This window comes from Tasmannia lanceolata, unplaced genomic scaffold (genome assembly GCF_043159265.1).
Source record: "Tasmannia lanceolata isolate RefF3 unplaced genomic scaffold, GAP_Taslan_0.1 ptg000006l, whole genome shotgun sequence".
Taxonomy (NCBI): Eukaryota; Viridiplantae; Streptophyta; class Magnoliopsida; order Canellales; family Winteraceae; genus Tasmannia; species Tasmannia lanceolata.
This window is the reverse complement of record NW_027518683.1, coordinates 9,287,261-9,308,024: the sequence shown is the minus strand read 5'-3', so window position 1 is coordinate 9,308,024 and position 20,764 is coordinate 9,287,261. Positions and strand designations below refer to the sequence as shown.

General features: G+C 38.4%; 1 protein-coding gene across 1 annotated transcript; it reads right to left on the bottom strand.

The window, feature by feature from the left end:
- Positions 1-7,389: 7,389 nt before the first annotated feature.
- On the bottom strand, positions 7,390-13,883 carry LOC143879585 (shikimate O-hydroxycinnamoyltransferase-like). The gene is made up of 3 exons (XM_077382040.1): positions 13,728-13,883; positions 13,555-13,617; positions 7,390-8,881 (listed from the first exon to the last, which is right to left on the bottom strand). Exon 3 carries the CDS (start codon positions 8,871-8,873, stop codon positions 7,563-7,565), a length of 1,311 nt encoding a protein of 436 aa, XP_077238155.1. The 5' UTR covers positions 8,874-8,881; positions 13,555-13,617; positions 13,728-13,883; the 3' UTR covers positions 7,390-7,562.
- Between the last annotated feature and the right edge of the window lie 6,881 nt (positions 13,884-20,764).

The window sequence follows — 20,764 nt, the reverse complement described above, 5'->3', positions numbered from 1 at the left end:
GAGGAGTTTTTTCTTTGAAATAGGAAAAAATAAGGAAGATTAGGAAAAGATCATGAAAAATAGTGACTATGGAAAATGGCCAAAATGCCTTTATCCCATAGAAAATAGCCAAATGGACATATCTTATTAAAATGACCAAAGCTTCTTTATTTCATAAAATGCCCAAAATACTCATATCTCATAAGAGACCAACCTACATGTACCTTAATAAAATGACCAACATACTTGTAACCCAACTATAGAGTGGAGGGTCCATCTCTTTTGTTTCCATAGCCAGAACTTTTATGCTTGGAACTCTCAACTGTCATACATCCCTCAGCAACCAACGGAAGCCTACATGGAGAACACCCCACTCTGTCGTTGGTTGGTACGTTTACTTTTGATATAATCCATCATTTACCATGATTTAGAATCCATCATTTACCATGCTTTCTTCTAAATCTTCTTCCCTTTTGTAAAAGTAAGCTGGGAACAACATCCGTGTTACCAATCTCAATGCTAATGGATTTGATTAAAACAGTATGTAGATGGGAGCTTGAGAGCTTGAAAATCCAGTTGGCATCAATCATTCAAGTGAAACAGCTGCGGACACACTAATAGAATTTGTATTTTCTGAGGTGAAGATAGATACAGCTGATACTGAAATGTTACCTGAATAATGGCACTAATCAATTGGAAGTCTATAAACATGCATTCAATTTAGTGTGGATGTAGGTGTTTCTCCAACACTCCATGTATTGGTAAATTTGGAATACAAGGACTGAAGCCACTTGGTAGAAAGAACCCCTTTTTTCAGACCAGAACAAAAAAAATTTGGGTGAACATTTCAATTTTAACTAATGGGTAGAGCACAATCAACTTAGATAAAGGATTATCAAATTACTGAAAACCGCACCAGGCATCAGCCTACGCATAAAGACTTCACCCTAATCAGTATAAAGTTTTAAACGGCTGAATCTTTTTTACTTTAAAATTTAAACTCTGATCATCATGAAATTTGTAAGGGAAGTAGAAGAAAGACATATATTATTAAAGCGAGGGACTGTATGGGTTTCTTATGGCTGATTATAGAGATATGTACGATCAGCATAATTTGAAATGTTTTTCTCTTACTTATTTGTTTTATCTTTTATCTATCTTCAACTTCAAACTCAACTTAAATTTTCGAGATGGATGTAAAATCCATGGATACTAAGCTCTTTATTTTGATTATCTTAGGTTAATGTAACTCCAAGGAAATAGTTTGCTGTCCTATTCTGAAGTTCTTTGTTAATAACTGAAATAGTTGCGAACTAAAAGTTGGTGTAGGCATGTACTCATTTATACTTGTTTCTTTTACTTTGTTGACGTATAATCTAAATTTTACTTTGACAGAAGAAGATGCATTCAGGTTAAGGCATTTTCTAGATGAATCTGGTTATTCAGATCTACACTGAGACACCATTTAATCAATCGACCAGAATAGCTCTCTAAGATTTCAACAATAATTTTCCAATTATTTTGCTAAGGTTCGAGAAAGATCCAGAGAAAATATTACATGTCTTCAACAATAATTTGCACTTAATTTTGTACAGCCATCTATTATCCTTTACAAATAATTTCTTTCTGTTGGTCAATTATTATTTTTCTTTATATTTTGGAACTGAGAACTGTCCTTGGGCTGTGTTTTCTTGGATGATATTATATGCCTTATATTTTAACCAAAAACTTAATGGGCATCTTAGGCTGCACCTCATACTGTTACGTGACTTGCTTGCAGCGCTGTTACAGAAGATGCTGAATGCAGCATTCAGCTAAAAAATGCTGCATTTTTTTGTTTGCAATGCATTGCCTTCCTCTTGAGCTGCGTCGTTCAAGGGAAAGTCATGGTTAGTATTTCGCTTTTTGCTATTATCCAAGATTATGGGCTCAAATGCTTGTTGTAATTTTGTTTGCTTAGTTATGATTTTTCTCTCTTCTTTTTTAGTCTTAGCATGTTGGCACGGGACGCAGATGGTTCTAATACAATGGTTTCTGCTTTCATTTTGTTTTGCGTCTTTTTCTCCTGTCTGTTTAATACTTATGAAGTTTGTGTTGATGTTCTTTCAAAGCATCAGACATGTCCAGGGGTACCAAGAAAGAAATGATACCTTGCGGTGAACCAGCTGACAAGGGGGATGCATTCAGAAAAGCAGAGATAGTGACACTTCTTTTTCATCTTGCGGCTATTCCTTGAGATGCCATTAATGATTTACTGTATCTTTTGATTGTAAAAGGCAAATATTTCTAAGGGTATGGTAGGCCTCAGTCTGTGTGAAGCGCTGTTTCTTATTGAAGTAAATCAGTCACGGTAATTAAACAAAAATGGTTGGAAAAATCTGAAACAAGTTATTGTTTGTAAAATCATGTTATCATTCATAATAATGGTCATAAAGGACTTGAATAAATAAGCTAAGAAGTTGTTTTTAGGAAATAAGGCAACTTTTCTATTCCTTGTCTATCACAAACTCCATGTTAGTTACTTTGTTCTCCAAGGCAAGCTAGGAAAACAAACTTCTAAAAAAGGTCGTGACAGAAAACAATGTACCACCATGCTAAGAAAATTTGACTATGGCCTTTGTGTAGTTTCTATAGTTGTTGCTTCATGGTAGTTTCCTGCCTTTGCTTTGCTTGAACTGAACTGCAACTCAGAGTCTTCAAGTTTCTGTTTGGAAGTTTGCAGTTTGGAGACACTCAGACGAGTTGATTGATATTGATGATGGCATGATGCTTGACTTAAGATTCTGCATGATATCTGATTCGGTGGTATCTCCTCTATATACATGAGCTAACTGCTCGTGTGAACCTTATCAGTCAATAATTATGTTGATATTGTCGGTAGCATGAGGGTTGTTTGGATTTCCAGCACATCTTTTGTTGTTTCCACTCTTTCAAACCACGAGGAACTGATGAATCCCCACTACGGATAATAAGGGCCAAAACTGCCTAAGGCATTCTATCCAGCGTATGCACCTGTATAATTTGAAAAGCGACGTGGCATACCAGAAAGCCCTAAGAAATGCACGGTAAAGAGAGTCGGATTAACCTTGAAAGAAGTGATCTAATAATGGATTTGACCTAAAGTTTCAGGGTATGTCCGACCAAAGGTTTTACCTGTATGAGGGTTGTTTGGCTTTCCCGAATTCCGCTTTTCATTAATTTTTGGCTGTTTTCAATGGTGTCAGTTATGTGAGTGCTTCATGAGTTTTCTGACAACTTGATGAATATGTGCTCCTGTTAATCCATTGAGCCTAGGTGAGTTCCTAATTTGGGTTTGTTACTGTTCTTGAATAATTCCTTGTATTCTGGTTGTCTGGAAATTTTAGTTGATCATGAATGCATCTGAATCTTGTTAAGGAACTGTCTCTATGGTTTTGATGAGAGATATTATCTATGATTATTATCAAACTATATACATGGGCCAACTGCTAATAGACTGAACTTAGGCCAATTTGGGTATTGATTTTCTGCAGCCTATCAAACGCCCCTCCATTCTGTTCATTTAGCAGCACACTAGCTATTTTACTTCACTTGGTTGGATTTAGAAATTTGAATCGAAGTTGCCCGAGTGCCATGGTTAACTTACAGACCTGCCAATATTCTTAACAGGGAAGCCCATAGACAGGACTTTTTTTCCCTAGATTTTCTCACTATGATTGAGAATCGTGATTTTTTCCCTTGAAAAACGATTTTTCCAAGGATTGGCACTGGTTTTTCTTAGGTAAAAATTACCAATAACAGAAAATTTTAATGATTTCTCTTCCTATGCATTTTAGAGAATCCAATCTACAAACTACTCCGTTATGAAATAAGTTAAAAGACACTTTTATAATTAACTAATCTCAAGAATGGCAGTCTCCCTTCACAGCTGCAATTTTCTTTTCCAATTTCAAGATGTACTAATGTCAATTCGATGTTACTTTGTATTGTCTAACTCGTGGGATGCATATGTGGGTATAAGTTAGATGTTCCTAAGAATGTTTATGTTGTTGATCGTCCTGACGACATGGCCAACTTAAAGATGTTCAGCATCGCTGGTTTGTTCGACTACCAATCTACCATCCACCAATTGAAGAAATTTGCTAATTTACCGAAGAGTTCACTTCAAGTGGAGTGGAATGAATTTAGACTGCTGTTTTCTGGTGAATCTAAGATTTTACTAGAAATTTATTGTTATATTAGAAAAACTGTTGATGTTGGCTCTACCATGTATTAATAATTGCACAAACTTAGCTTGTTTTCTATGTTTTAATTGGCTTCTGAGAGAGCTTTTTTAGGAGCTGTAATAAACCTTTGACAGCTACTTGAATAATAAAAGACGAGATTAGTTAGTGAAATTAGAAAAATGATTTAGGCCCTGTCCGTTTAAGATTATGCCAAATGTTCATCTGTGGGCATTGATGGGCAAGAGACACAAGAGAGCAACAGTCAGGAACCAAATGTTCTTCAATTGGATCATTGGGATCATCAATTCAATGTACCTATCTGTGGGTATGTTTCCATATAAATGTAGCCTATCTATGGTTTTAGATGTGAGGCCCTTTTTGAATTGCAGATAATTTCAGGAAAAGAAAATGTTTTCCAAAATTTCCAGAATTTGCTGCTTTTCGGTTGCTTGTGTCCAACTGAAAAAAAAAAAATGTAACTCGAACCATTCAAGTTTTATTTACAGGGACCTTCAATTTATCAATTTTTAATTATATCCCACAATCATGCCATTTTCTTCTAAATTGTTTTTTTTGAAAATGGCAACAGAATATATATATATATATATATATATATATATATATATATATATATATATATATGTGTGTGTGTGTATATGTAAAAACAGAACCGAGGTGGTCCTGAAGGAACAAAGATAATACAAAGATAGCAGTACAATAATTCAAGGAGGTAGATAGTCAAAGCACTCAAACGCGGCCCGAAAGACTCCTTTCTTGGCAAGGGTGTCTGCTTCCGCATTGGCTGATCTCCTGACATGGCGAAAAACTATTGAGGAGCCCTTAGCTCTGTCCTCTATTTCCTCTAAGAGAGGCAAAAATCGCCAAGGGGGAGAAGCGTTACCCGAAAGCCAGCGAATAACATTTAAGGAATCCCCTTCGACGATAATTTTGTCGCACTCCAGACGAGGCATCGAAAGAAGCCCGCTATGAACGGCTCGGACCTCTGCCTCGTTTGAGTCTGCCATTCCAATAGGCCCCGAGTAGGCCCAGAGGACTTCCCCTTTGTGGTTTCTACATAACCCCCCTACTCCTGCCATTCCTGGATTGCCGATAGACGATCCGTCAAAGTTAAGTTTCAGGGACCCCGGAGGAGGAGGAATCCACAAGAAATGAAAAAACATTTTCTTCTAAATTGTTGAAATGAAAAAAAAAAAAGTCCACTAGAAATTTTTTTTATACACTCAGAACAGGGAACGACATTGAAGACTTTTCATTATGGCTCTGTTCACTTCTTTTCCCTGGTGCTGTTTTCCCTGACAAGACCTTGACAAGACAGAATTTCTGTGTTCACTTGTTTTCCAGGAAAAATATTATCAGATTTGCAATTTCTTATTTAAAAACTGAAAATGACGTGGAAATTGACTTTTTCCCTGTTACTCGAGATTTGGTTTCCGATTAAATATATCGGAAAGAGGCTTTCCAATGAAAACGAAACATTTTTCTTGACAATTTTCCTGGATTCCTTTTCCTTCTGTCATGTCACCTGGAAAAGAAAGGAAAAGAAAATCCTTTCCTTTATGAGGAAAAGAAGTAAACAGAGCATTCAGTCATAATTCAAAAACGACTGGGGACTCCTTCAAGTCGAGTCGGCCCGTTATTATAGGTGGCGGGTGAAGAAAACAAAGTTGCATTTTACACGATTCGTTGTTACAACAACTTACAAGTCAGCAAAGTTAAGCGAGACCATTCCTAGGTTGGGATGGGCTTGAATAAATGCAAGTATCGGGCTATACCGGGCATACACTTTTTGGCCAGATATTGAAAGTGGGTTCTGAATGAGGCGGGCGGCCCATTCAGACGTGGTTGGGCTCACCTAACACTGGCATTTATTTGAAAGGTTCAACGGCAACAAAGTCTCGTAATAAAGATAAATTAGGTATATAAAATGAAAAATAAAAGAAAAACCTAACCATCACAGACTGAATTGATGGTTTTTTTGGTGGGTCCCCCTAGCCCATTTGTACCCTAGCCCAGTTGGTCCCACAAGAATTAGATGGTCTTAGAAATAAGGTTTATTTAGGAGTACACGAAAGAAATGCCAATGGTTGACTCACCTTTTCCCCAATATTAATATCTACGCACTTTTGTACAAATGATACAAGTCACGGGGCCCATGCGAATGAAATTATCTTAATTATTCATGTAGGTTATGTTGGACTTGAAGTTCATAATTATTCTTATCATTTCTATTTCTACCTCATAAAAACACTTTTTAGCATAAATCATGTTCACACATGGTGCGTGGTTTTCTGGTTAACCTAACAAGAAAAAGGCACACGCTACACATGAATATTATTTATGTGAAAAGTACATGTTTCTATGAATAAATTATGGGAAGTGATAAATCCGCCCCTTTTCATTACTTGGGACACCTAGCTGCAGTGTATCTATGACTTCAAAGGGACTGTTGTACTTCAAATGGGGAAGGATTCAACGGATTTGATTGCCACGTAGTAGATGGTTGTCCCATGTAATGAAAGGGGCGTATTTATTATTTCCCTAAATTATTCTGAGGTGAAAAGACAAGTAGAGCATAAAAGTATAAGGTATTGAATAGATATACGGAAATTTACATCATAAATACGATACTGGACATGAATTAGGCACAACTAGTGGAACAAAAAACGAACCATTAGATAATATCCTAGGAAAGTAGCCACAAAATCTGATTGGGTGTCTTAGATACAAAAAGGTCCCACCTATTAAAAGGCAGCCCAAGCCAGATAAAATCAGTTCTAAGGCAATCCCAATCCCAATCCCAATCCCAATCCCAAATGGTTGAGTTTGAGTGACTTTTAGGCTAAAACCAATCCACAAGAGATCCACACTGGAAACCACAAGAGCAATGGTCCACGTCAAGACCTAACAAAAGAGCAACTCCATTGTTTCTTCCCTTTATAAAAAGGAAAATGATTTGATGAAGTGGGTGGAGACTTGAGAGAGAAAGAAACATGAAAAGTGGTTTGAAAAGTAAGAGAGAATACACGCCACCAACTCAACTCCACCTACTACGGAAATTTGAATATTCATATTCTCTCTTCCTCTGATCCTTCCTTTCTCCACTGTTTCTCAAAATGCAATCCGAATAAAAAACGTCAGATTCTCAAAAACCCACTCAACCCCATTAAGAAAGAACATAAAAACCAAATAAAACCCCATTGGGCACTTGAATCAGTTTCAAAGTCAGTAGGCAAACTCTCGCCGTCATTATACATAATAACGACAAAAAACCAAAAAAGTATGAAAAAAATAAAAATAAAATAAAACAACCGCACCAACACCCGAAATATCGGGTTCCGGCACGAACTTATCGGGTGTCTAGATACCGTAAAGGTACTTCTCGAATCGGAGCATGTGATCCGATTGCAAAGAAATTGCCACTGAAAGGCTCCCGTCATTAGTAGGGCTCGGAAGAACAAACGCGAGCCCCTCGTAGGCAATCCCAGCGGGCCCCATAAATATGGGCCGGCCCCACCCGAAATCCGCATCGTGTATCGGTAGCCGGGCCCAGCTCGTGATCCCAATATTCGGGCATCGGAACGTGTGGGCCCCACGTACCAGAGCAGACAGATCGGGCTGCAGCTCGAGATAGTCCAAAGCCGACCGTAGGTACTCGTCGTCCATTCGTACAAGCGCGTCGTGAATTCTACCCGCGGCGTAGGTTAGCGGTTTGGACTGGAGATCCCCAGAGACGGCAATCGGAGTCGCCGTGAAAATGGCATTGCCGAAGTATCCTGGCGGGAGGGCCGGCCTAAGGCGGGACCGGCCGTCCGTGGCGATGTACATTTTGGTCTCCTGGTCATCAGCCAGGTCACGTGCCTTGCACGCGCAGCGCCACACGTGGCCGGCGAGCAACTCGTAGGAACTGTACCCCGGGGTGGCACAGTTGTTAGTTGCGGCCGCGGCCTCTCTATGCTTAGATTTGAGGAGGGAAAGATGTTCGGTTGAGATTTTGAAAATAGCCACAGCCGTCGAGGCGGGCCCGGTTAGGGGAGGGGTTTTCATGGAAGGAGGGGGTTGGTATTCGATGTGGTGGAATTTTGGGGTAGGCGGGTCCTGCGCAAGCAAGAGGGTCCGATCAATGAACGGTGGGATGGTGAGATCGAGCCCACGTGCCACGTCGGACCAGTGGTTGATGAAGTGGAGCCCGGAGTAACCGTCAGCCACGTGGTGCTGCATTCCGACTCCTAGAGAAACGCCCCCACATTTGAAATAAGTGAATTGGAGAACTAAAAGAGGGTAAGCAGAGATATCCTCTGTGTAATTTATTGAAGGGATTAACTGTTTGAGCTCCATGGTGGGAGCGAAATCTCCGAAATCATCTATAACGGCGTTGGTATCGGATTCCACGAAGAGAACTCCGGCACCGTTACAGTGGATTTCGATTCGGCCGTCTTCGTCTCGTTTTAGTCTTCCGGCCATGGGGTAGAATGGGACTAGGGCTCTGCTCAGGGCTTCTTTGAGCACCCGAGCATCGAAGAAGTCTGAAGATCCGTTAGGCCTGAAAAAGTATACACTAGGTGTGTGCATTCTCGGCACTACCAGGTCCACGTTCGAGTTCCATAAGCTCCGGTTTGGAGTCTCCTGTGCGGGTCGCACCATGGTTGACTCTTTCACGTTTATGATCATCTTCGCAACTGCACATGGAGCACTGCCCATCAGTATAACATAGATGGTGTTGTATGGAAGAGGAACTCATTTTCCATAGGTTTTATTTTTCAAAAATAAAAATCATTCTTCTTATTTGGGAGAATGGGAACTTGACCCACAGATAGTGTACATTCAACGTGCAAAAGAGTTACCGAGTTGAATCTAGTCACGTTGGTGTATTTTTGGACAGTGCTCAATCTCCATGGGACCTGATGAAGGCAAGTTCTGCCATCTCAAAGTCATTAGGTGTAGGACTATCAACGGACCTAAACGGGTCCATGAGATCCTTTGGCTCTGACTACATTTAGTTAGGACATAGATATGCAATAAGATCCATCGGATCTAAATCGTCTGATCCAAAATCATGTCGGATCGGCACATATACAAACCCTATACACCACCAAATTGACCAGCACCCGATTGTAATATATATTTTTAATCTCTAAGTCTCTGTCACTTGTTTCCCATGAAAGAGTCAAAACTTCGCCTTCTATTATTGGTTGCCAACTTGCCATTTGACAAGCTGCAACGTTTTATCTGAACTTTTTTATTGTTAAGTCAAGGACGGTCCCATTAGAAATAGAACGTTAACCCAAACTCCAAGAGTAGGATCCAAATTGGGCCCATTAACAGGCCTAATTTGGACGCAGGAAAAAAGTCCCTCATTTAAGGACTTGCCATATATTTAGAGAAAGTCCCTCATTCTCCTAGGTCGCTTTCTCTACTATCCAGCTACCTCTCTCCTATGATTTTCACCACTTGGAGGCACAGATTTATCATGAAATTTTTTTTTCTTACCAGCTACATCTGCCCTAAGAGTAAGAATAAATAAATTCTTTTTTTTGTGACCAACTTTCCAACTTTATCCCGCTCATATTTGTAAATTACAAACATTTAAAACGTATTACTTTGTTTTTTTTTTTTTTTTTTGGAGCAATACCGTATTAAAACTAGAATTTTTCCCCTCCCGTATTTTTGGCTAATTATGTTTTGCTAACTATTATCTTTACCGGCTCTCTATCACCTTGTGTATGAGACCTGCTCTGTTGCGAGGTACACCGCACAGCGTATAAAAAAAACTACAAGGTGTGTAGTATTTTGGGATATGATACTGACAAAAACAAAGCTGTGGCCCGCTATGTGCTCTTATCTATTGAAGATAAAGTCTCTCCCTACCCTCCATCCCTCCTCGTAAACTCTAGTAAGACACAAAAACTGAGTTGCAATCTAGAGTAGAACAATTTATACTATAGGAAAAATTGCTAATGGGGGACACACTTTTGAAAAATTGTTAGAGAGGGCTATTTTTCAAAAGTGTGTCCCCCGTTGGCAATTCTCGTATTTTGACATCCCTCATTGGCAATTTTTCCTATACTTTAAGAGAGGTACGCAAGGAAGCTAAACGTACCGTATTTACTATTTACTATACTATATATAATGGGACCCGCACCATCAAAACATGAGGCAAAATGGTGGGCACCACTTATTCATGGGTTTGAGTGGAGTGGGTAGGACCTATCCCATCATAACAGTATATTATTGTGTGCCCGTCTATTTATAGATTTGGGTGGAAATGGTGGACCCACTCATGGGTATAGATGGTGGGCCCCACCGTATGCATAGGTTTGGGTAGAGAACTAGAGATGGTGAAACAGTGAGACCCACCTATACTGATGGAGGGTGTAAAATGATGAGCCTCACTTTATATGAATACATGTGTGGTAAAATGATGGGACCCACCCATGCTACGCATGAGGTGCAAAAAAACCCACCCCGGAAAAGATTCTATGGAGAAGATATTCTAATAAAAAATTTCCAGGGATAGAAAACAAATCATAAAAGAGAGAAACACGTTTGCCCAACTTAGGTGGCCAAACATCAATTAAAATCTAATAAATTTAAAGTTCTACTTGGCTATTAAATATGACAACTCTATTTGGGTAGCTCCACAGGATGATCCAAACCGTCCATTTGATTGTCCACAGCCTAAACAGGTTGTGGCCCAAAAAACATTTCCATAGGTTGATCTTAACCCTCCGATATGAATGTTAGAGTGTTGATCCTAACCCTCTATAAATCGGAGAGCTAGGATCAACCTATGGAGATAATTTTTGGGGCACAACCTATTTAGGCTGTGGCCCATCTAATGGTCGGATTGGATCATCTTATGGTGTGGGCCATACCTTACTTTTAATAAAGTGAGAGTGCCCTCATCAAAAAAAAGTAGTGCTGATAACATTTCCCTAAATCTATATATTCTATTTGCTATATAAAATTGGAAAACTTGGGTTTCATCTGAGGTTATTTAAAACCATATAAATTTAAAGTTTTCTTTAACTATTAAATACCTTTGAAAGTAAATTTCTTTACAGCTTTTAAATGTCTAATGAAGTCATATTCACATCTATCTAGATTTTTAAGCCCCTATAATTATACATTCTCTTAATTTATACATATTAGGTTAGGCTTTTAAGACCCTGTAAATGAACATCTCTTTATATATTATGAACTTTATGATGCTAGAAGAGATTATTTAAAACCACATAAATGTACATCTCTCTATACACATTAGCTACTTTATATAGCTAAAAGAGATTATTTAAAACTATATAAATCTACATCTCTGAATAAAAGCTATCTACTTTATATAACTAAAGGAGATTATTTAAAACTTTATAAATGAATATCTTCCTGTAATGGAAATACTTTATATAACAAAAAGAAGTTATGGTGGGAAATCACGATCCAAAATATTGTAATTGTTCACACGATTGGACGATTCAAGAAGGGAACTGATCTGTTCGCCCGCTTTTCTTCCCCAGGCCGCCCACTTTTGGTGTGCTTATGTATATGACTCCTCTTTTTACACTAAGAGGGCCTGCCATGGCAAGAAATGGGGGCGGATATATCATTCCTTTCAATAACAATAAACGTCTTTTTTATATGCGTATGTAATCTCTTCTTTATATTGATACATTTGGTGGGGTCCTTGCTCTGTTTGGTTGCTTGTAGATGGTGGGATATCTAGAGAAGAAGAAGTCAAAGGAGAAATTAAAAGCAAATCAGTCAACAACGGGGAGATTGGAAGCAAATCTAACAGGCGTTTTTTGGTTGTATAGGGAGATGTGAAGGATGTTGTTGGTAAAAGGCAAAAGAATTGGTCCGAGAATTTCTCCTATTTTTTCTTCGTTTTGGAGAAATTTATTAAGGGAGTTTAGAGGGTTCCACGTCAGCAGACAAGGGCCCGTGGTCAAACTCCCCATTTTAGATAAATTCCAAACCAAACAACCTTAAGCAAATCGGTAGAATTACATTCCCCGATATTTTTCTCATAAAAAGGTAACCAAACAGAGCATAAAGGGACCAAGACCATGTATGTCACGAACCCCGCACACATGTCCTACATAGGACCCAAAGTTACTGTATTGAGTCCCAAAAAAACATTAGTTACAAAAGCATGTATTTTTCGACGAACCACTTGTAATACTTAAATATTGCAAACAACTTCTAGAAGGAATTTAATCTCTATTCCATATTTTTAAAAAGGAACTCCTCCATTTTACATTTTTTAATTAGCCGTGTAAGTAATAAGTCAGCCAAAAATCACTTCTAGAAGGAATTTAATCTATATTCCATATTTTTTTAGGAGCCCTACACAATTAATGTCTTCTTAAAAGGTAATTAATTCTCTAATTAGCTTTTAGACTTACCATTTTCAAGATGATCTCATTAATATAATAGGGTTTTGTTATGAAAATAGGAGCTTTTAATGAAAATTAATGCTCCTTAGCAAAACCCATTTTTTAAAAGGCACTCTCCTCCATTTTACACTTACTAAATTAGCCATGTGAAAGTCAGTAATAAGTCCACCAACATCATATCAAAGGCCAAATTAAAAGAGGGAGATGATAAATTCTCGCCCCTGTAGGATAATTCGCACCCCTCTAAGGTGAATCGACGTAAAAAAGCGTTAAAGTGACGCTTCTCGAAGGCAATTCACCTTCAAGGGTGCGAATTATCCAATATTCCTATTAAAGAGGTTAAAAATAAATGAGGGAGTGCACATATCATTTTCCTTTGAAAGAGAGAGATGATAATCGCACCCCATCTTTTTACTAGCAAATCCCTACAGGCAAAAACGGCTGAGGGCCAAAATTTGTAGAAGTTTCCAAACTGATCTATTTAAAAACACGTCCACCGAGACGCTGATCAGAAAGTATTATGTAAAAGAAAATCACTTTTACTCTCCTTCCTGAAAGACAGACAGTTCCTGATTATTCCGTTGGAAACACTTTGATGATCGAATGACCTATACACTTGATCCAAAAAGTGGCTTTCTGTGTAATCGCTTTCTTTCTTGAATATTTTTTTTCATGGTCCATCGCAAAAGGCACTTCGAGGCTAGTCTGTCGCATTTCAGACCAGCCACCTCGAGAATGAAGACAACAGCTTTTGTCTGCATTCACAAGGTGGCCGGTCTGAGGTGCTTACAGAGCAGCCGCGAAATGCCTTTTGCGATGGACGCTAGCAATTCCCTTTTTTCACTGGTTCATTTAATTTAACACAGTGTAAACTGTTGAAATTGTACGTAAAAGAGAGGGTGGAATGAGCAGAAACAAATGGAAGGATTCTAAAAGTAACAGGAAAAGTAAAAAATTACCTTAAGGCAGGAGACTGAAATTCGATACTCGAATCCTCGCAGCAAAAAAAAAAAAGCAATTCTCTGAAAAATCCAAAAAAGAAACAAATTCATCAACATAAAGAAAGAAAGAAAGATGGATTGAGACTAAATCTGAGCTAAAAGATCCGATTCTGTGGCAATCACGAGCTTACCTATCAAAAAACGAAAAAGAAAAGCGATCTTCTACAAAAGGAAGAGAGCGAAGCAAAAGAAATTCGTGTTAGAAGTTTACAACTTAGAAAGCAGATAGGAAATCTCGTTCGTTAAATATAGTGAAAGAAGGTATTTAATAGGGGGGGGGCGATATTGGTAGCCGTTCCACCACGCTGCTGACCTGGCAGGCATATCATAAGCCTGGGAACGAAAACTAGTCGTACTGAGGTTGGTGAGCCGGTCACCCAACGCCTCTCAGCCGGTTCTCACCCACCCCTAGCCGGTAAAACAGGTCACCTTTCCTTCTCAATTTCAGGTTGTCGGTGTGTGTTTGGTGAAACGGGGGTCCCACGCTTTTGTTCACCAACCGCACTATGTGACGGAAACGTGCCGGTCACCCTTCGCTCTACGTCATTCCAGACGTATTTGGGTCCCACCTGGTCTTCCTTCTCTTATACTTATAGTGGAGGGATCAAGTGGGCCCGCCTTAGAATCGTCGAATCGTACGGTGTGGATTAAGATTCAACGAAATGGGTGTCTAGAAAGTAGAAACAGTCAATTTCAAAAAAGAAAGAAAGTAAAAATGGAATCAGGCTCTGTTGGTTGTGGAATTTTCCACGGAAAGTTTTTTCTGTGTTTGGAGGCTACCATGCTTAGGGAACCTGGGAGTTGGTAAAGGGTGGGTAGAAAATGCTGTCTTGATTGAGTGCTGCAGAAATAATCATCAATGCCTGGAAATTTACTCAATCCACGTGCCTTTATTCTGTGGCTCCAGGACATATTGAAGTCCAATACTGTTAAAATATGTAAGATCCAACCGTTGTTGTTGGATTGGGTGTAGATCTCACCGTTGGATCATCATGTTGGTAAATTAAGCAAGTTGGTTAAATGAGGTAATAACCTAGCTAGATTAGGGAGCTAAATTAAATTAGTAATTATGTAAGATTAGAATATTATATCCTTATCTTTTTCCATCTTTCTCGTAATATCTTTCTATATTTACCGTTTGGGTGTTTTATATAAACACTCATTAGGGCAATTAATCACTCTGAAAGTAAATAGATTATCATTCATTCATTATACTTGTAAGTTGTAACAATATCATTGTCTCACGTATAATCAATATTAATTTTTTTATTTTATTAAAAGTAATTAAAGAGGCACCAAACTAACATCAACAAGCTATCAATTAAATATCTAATCCCGATCTCTCATATTGAAACAACACAAAAAGCACCGTACCAATCTTTTCGCTTTTATTTCCAGAAATACTCCAACCCGTCATATAAAAACTGATTACTTGCGCAATAACATGAATATAATTCAATATTTTTACCTCCCTGTAATCATCCATAACACATGTGGTATGATGCGGTCATGACAAAAGGGCGGCCCAATGCACAAGGCTCCCGCCATTGCGGGGTCTGAGTAGGGCTAGATGTATGCAGCTTTACCCTTGCTTTGCAGAGAGACTGTTTCGGTGACTCGAACCTGGGACCACCGGGTCACAATGGGCTAGATGATAGAGTCCTGATGTAATTCTTAAAAGTTAATCCTAAACTATATACCTAATTACAATGGGCACGATAAATCCTCACCGACTCAACTTGTATGACTTATCTCAAGCATCTCATGCTGTCATGTGAACATCCTGATCTCCTAATTAAAGAGACGGGTCGACATATTACCTACGCTTAATTAGCGCTAACACGTTTAATGAAGTTGGCCTTATTGTCCAAGTAGCAGATCATCTTGTTGATGAACATTAGTTAATTACATATTAAGTTAATTAATTATCCTAGTTTATTAATATGCATAATCACAGACATGCAAACAAACTAGTAACAACAACATCTCATAGATTTAGAAAATATAATCATAATTGTTAATAGGGAAGTGATACATCTGTCCCCTTTTCTTCTCGGGGCCATCCCCCTTTCTTGTGTATTTGTGACTACTCTTTCTACACTACAAGGGGGTGGCCCATGAAAGAGAAAATTGATTGAACACATATTCAACATATCCTTACCTTAAAGACATCTTAAAGATGTCATTTTCATCTGTCATCTGGCTCAATCAAGGACATAGAATCCTTTAATGAGGAGAGGACCAACGGTGTAGAAAATCATTTGGCGAATCACAAACACAGAAAGTAAACAATAGAATTTTTCGTGGCTAGGCATAAAAGCTAATGCCCATGGGTAGGGGCTGTAAATGGATATTCGGGAATTCGATTATCGTCCGCATCCTAATCCGTTTAAAGCGAATATTATCCGAATCCGTTTTAAACGGATATTATCCGAATCCGTTTATGAGATATCCGACTCTTAGCGGATGCGAATCTGGTAAATGGTATATCCGATCCGTTTAACATCCGAATCCGAGAAGTAAATCCTTTTTATTTATTATTAATAATATCATTAATATTTATTTTTAGTAATGACACACTATCTTTTGTTTCTATAAGAAAAGTGAATATTCTTTTTAGAAAAATAAAAATAAAAACAAAAATAGCCCAAACCCATCCCATCAAAATAACTCAAACCCATTCCATCATATACACAAAAAAAAAGGAAAAACCCAAAGACCACTACCAACACTATCATCCATCCCCATCCCCATCCCCATCCCCATCGCCTCCCTCTCTCTCTCTCTGCCTTTGTTTTAAAAGGAAGAAGAGGATCTCATATATTTTAGGGTTTGAGAGTTAATTTTGTGAAGAGAATGTAGAGGTCTAGTTTTAGGGTTTGGAAAATTCATTCGAGTAAGTAGGAGAAAAAAGATAAAGTGCTGCAATAAAATGTTCGAATTTACCAGATAAACGGATACGGATAATATCCGAATTCGAACAATATCCGACGGATACGAATTCGGTAATAGATATTAAATATCCGTCGAATCCGAATCCGAATCCGAATTCGGATAGTGTATACTCTAATCGAATTCGGATATAGCCATATCCGCTCTGAATTCAATCCGTTTACACCCCTACCCATGGGCAAGTCTATGAGATATTCCACAGTTGGCAAGAAACAAAAGAAATTGAAATAATCATCAATGCCTAGAAATTTACTCAATCCAAGTGGCGTAAGAAGACGATCTCGTCTAGATTGAAGAAAACAGTATTGTTTTGGATTTTGAACTTTGAGCCCAATAATCAGTTTTGGAATATAAAATCTCTTCTACCTAGATCTTAATCACAACGGAATAAAAAATGATTGGTATACCGAAGGCCAGTTGGTTTTGTATTTTGTGAACCGATTGTGAGTCTGTTAAAATATGTAAGATCCAACCGTTAGATTGGGTGTAGATCTCACCGTTGGATCATCTTGGTGGTAGATTCAACAAGTTGGTTAAATGAGGTAACTAGCTAGATTAGGCAACAAAATTAAATTAGTTATTAGGTAAGATTAGAATATAAGGGCCCGTTTGGATGCCGAGAAGATTTTGATTTGGAATTCTCACATTTGCAACCCTTTTTGCGTTGACATTTGGATCCCGATAAAATCCTTGAATTTCTAATTCAGCGACTGACAGTGAAAAAAATCAGATTTACAAATAAGCTGTGGAAATAAAAAATTGGAAATCCACAGATCTGGGAGTTTCTTTCACCCTTTTGCTCCTCAGCCTCTCCCCTGTAGCAGAAATTACCCCCTTCCCTCTCTGTCTCCCTCAACATGAGCTGCCAGATCTATTTATTTTGCACAGAAAACTCAACTCCAAATCTAAATACAAAATCTGAGGTATCCAAAAGGGCCCTAATAGTCTTATCTGTTTCCATCTTCCTCATAACATTTTTCTATATCTACCCCTTTGGGTGTTTTATATAAACACTCATTAGGGCTCTTTGTAATTAATCAAAGAATCCAAGAATAATATAAATTATCTTCATTTTGACAATTACAATTTGATTAGAAAGTGAATCTTAATCACATTCAAAATGATTTTTTTCATAATGACAGCTATACTCTGAAATATCTCCACTTAAATGAATATTAATTAACTCTTCTTTTACAAATTATGACCTATGTACGTACCACTAGTAAATGGACTTTCATTCCAATATCATTGCCAGTGGCGGAGCCAGGATTTATGCATAAGGGGGGCAAGCTTATACAGGCTTATACATGAGGGGGGCAGGCCTTCAAATTTTAAAGGGGGCTGGGCCAAATTGAGTTGGGCCAACTCAACAGGCCAGTTGCCCCTCTTATGCTACATGTAGCTCCGCGCCTGATCATTGCCTCACGTATGATCAATATTAATTTCTTTTACTTCAGTAATTAAAATGGCACCAAACTAACATCAACAAGCTCTCAATTAAATGTATAACCCCGATCTTTGAGACAACACAGAAAGCACCGTACCAATCTTGTTGCTTTAATTTCCAGAAATGCTCCAACCAGTCGTATCAATCGTAAATATAGGTAAGCATGTAAAAGTAGTAATCACCAAACTATAGCTTTCTAGCAAAGATGAAACCTGTTGAAGGCTCAAGGGTCACTGTAAACTGACTTGCGTAATAACATGAATATAATTCAATATTTTACCTACCTGTAATCATCCATAACACATGTGGTATGATACAGTCATGATGTAATTCACAAAAGTTAATCTTAAACAAGGTGTTACCTAATTACAATAGGCACGATGAGTCCTCACCTACTCAACTTGTATGACTCATCCATCTCAGACAACCCATGTTGTCATGTGAACATCCTTATCTCCAAAGCAAAGAGTCGAATCGACATATTACCTACATTTAATTAGCACTATCATGTTCAATGAAGTTGGCCTTCTTGTCCGAGTAGCAGACGAGATAAAGAAAATATAATCGTAATTGTTACTTTGTTAGTAGGGAAGTGATACATCTGTCCCCTTTTCTTCTCGGGGCCATCTCCCTTTCTTGTGTATTTGTGACTACTTTTTTACACTAAAGGGGGTGGCCCATGGAAAAGAAAATTGATTGGACACATATTCAACATATCCATGTAAAATTGATTGAAAGACCACTAAAGTCTTACATTCAAGACATCTTAAAGATGTCCTTTTCATGGGACCAAGGGTGTAGAAAATCATCTGACAAAACCTAATCTAATGAGCATTCACACAAGGCAAGAGAGTAAACAATAGAATTTTTCGTGGCTAGGCATAAAAGCTTATGCCCATGGGCAAGTCTATGAGATATTCCACAATTTGCAAGAAACAAAAGTGTTCTTTGTGAAGTCTGATCTCAGTCTAATCTAGAAAGTACTGTACACTTTATCCCGACTGCAGCGGTCCCGCTCTGCCATGGATGTAGCCATGAATTAGGGTTTTTCTTTTTTGTAACGCGGTTTCTGAACGCCATATAAAAGGATGTGATATCAAGAGATGCCATAGAGAGGCGTGAGGGTTTGTAATTTCTTCTTCGGAATAGTGGAATCGATGGCTTGTCGCTCTGCCGTGGACGTAGCCCATACCAAACTGGTTGGGTAAACCACGTAAATCTGTGTGTTGTGTGTGAATCTTTCGTTTATCTTTGCATCGTTATTCTACTGCGTTGTTAATTCCTAACAAAAAGAAATTGGAATAATTTTCCTTCGATCAATTTAAAATCAGATCAATCTCAAAAACCTTCTCGCACCTCGGCGTGAAAGCTTACTTCCTTTGGCAAGTGTGAGATATTCCACAATTAGCAAGCATCAAAAGAAATTGGTATCGTTTTTCTTTGATTGATTTATAGTCAGATCAATCTCTCAATCTCCTAACATTCTTCTCTAAATTCTCACTCTCCTCTTATGTACCTAGCTAGGTTTTACCTAACCAAGCACCTTGAAGATTTTCTATTGGAGTTCCCATCGTCAACATGCACACACCATTGAATCATCCTAGCTTGACTCCACCTAACTCTATCATCATGACAAATTAATGCACGTGTGTAGCCGTCCTGAATCAATTAATGGTTTATGCATCAAGGAGTTGGTTGATCAATGGAAAAAAAATCCATGGAAAAATATTTCAAGTTCCAACAGTGAAAATTTTGCAAGGTGTTGTAGCAAAAATCTGTACGAAATCCAGGCTGGACACATAGCACCCGGGTTTTAAGATCGGCTAGGGGTAGAAGGGTAATTCCATACCTCTCCTAGAAACTTAGCAACCGACTTCTTAGGAAAATCGCCCAATTTGAAAGACTCCAAGAATGGCAAGCGTCCCAAGCTGCCAATGACTCCATGTATATAAGAGGGGCCAAAACTCTAAGGTACGTATGCTCTTCCACCCATAGCAATGCTCAAGCTTTCATTCTCCATAAACTCATAGTGCTCAGATACTATTTTGTGCCATTATCTGACTTGAGCATCGGATGCTCCCCTCAAGTGCAAACTCCCGACCCTCTAACAAAGTTCTTTTTGGGTGCAAGTCGTCCTAAGCAACTAAGTTCGTCTATAGAGATTCTCGAGTCCGGATTTTGGCAGCAACACTTGAAAATAAGGAAAACATTCAGTTTTGGAGAAAAAATTGATAAGTGAGCTAGCCAAACGGTGGAAAGCTCATTTTAAAGAAAATTCTCTTTTACACCCAAAGATAAGGGCATGTTTGGCGAGCATGAAAAAAAATTCATGAAATATTCGTGTAACCTTGTGGGGAAGGGGAAGGAAGGCTTAAGAGATATAAAGTTGAGAGGGTGAGTGAGGAGAGCGAGAGAGGAAGCTGAAAGTCATAGAAAAAGCAACCCGGCTCTTTCCCTCTCAAGCCTCGCTCTTCCCCTCTCTCATTCGTAGGTAAATGAATCTTCTATGAATTCTTTTTTCATGGTTGTGAAACATGCCTTAAATGTGAGTTATTTACCTACTTCATGCACCCAGCGTGATGAAACTACTAAATGTAAGTCTACTCAAATATAATTTGAATGTTTTTATGCATTAAATCAGGATGATACTAACTTTGAGTTCCATAATGAAAAGACTCATTAATTAAACAACCTTTAGGATATATGCACATGTAGTACATGTATGGAATTAGAGAAAATATGCTACTTTTAGGCAATGTTTGGCCTCCG

Bases quoted from the DNA above. Each gene is read 5' to 3' on its own strand.
- LOC143879585 (XM_077382040.1), bottom strand. From the start codon at position 8,873: ATGATCATAAACGTGAAAGAGTCAACCATGGTGCGACCCGCACAGGAG.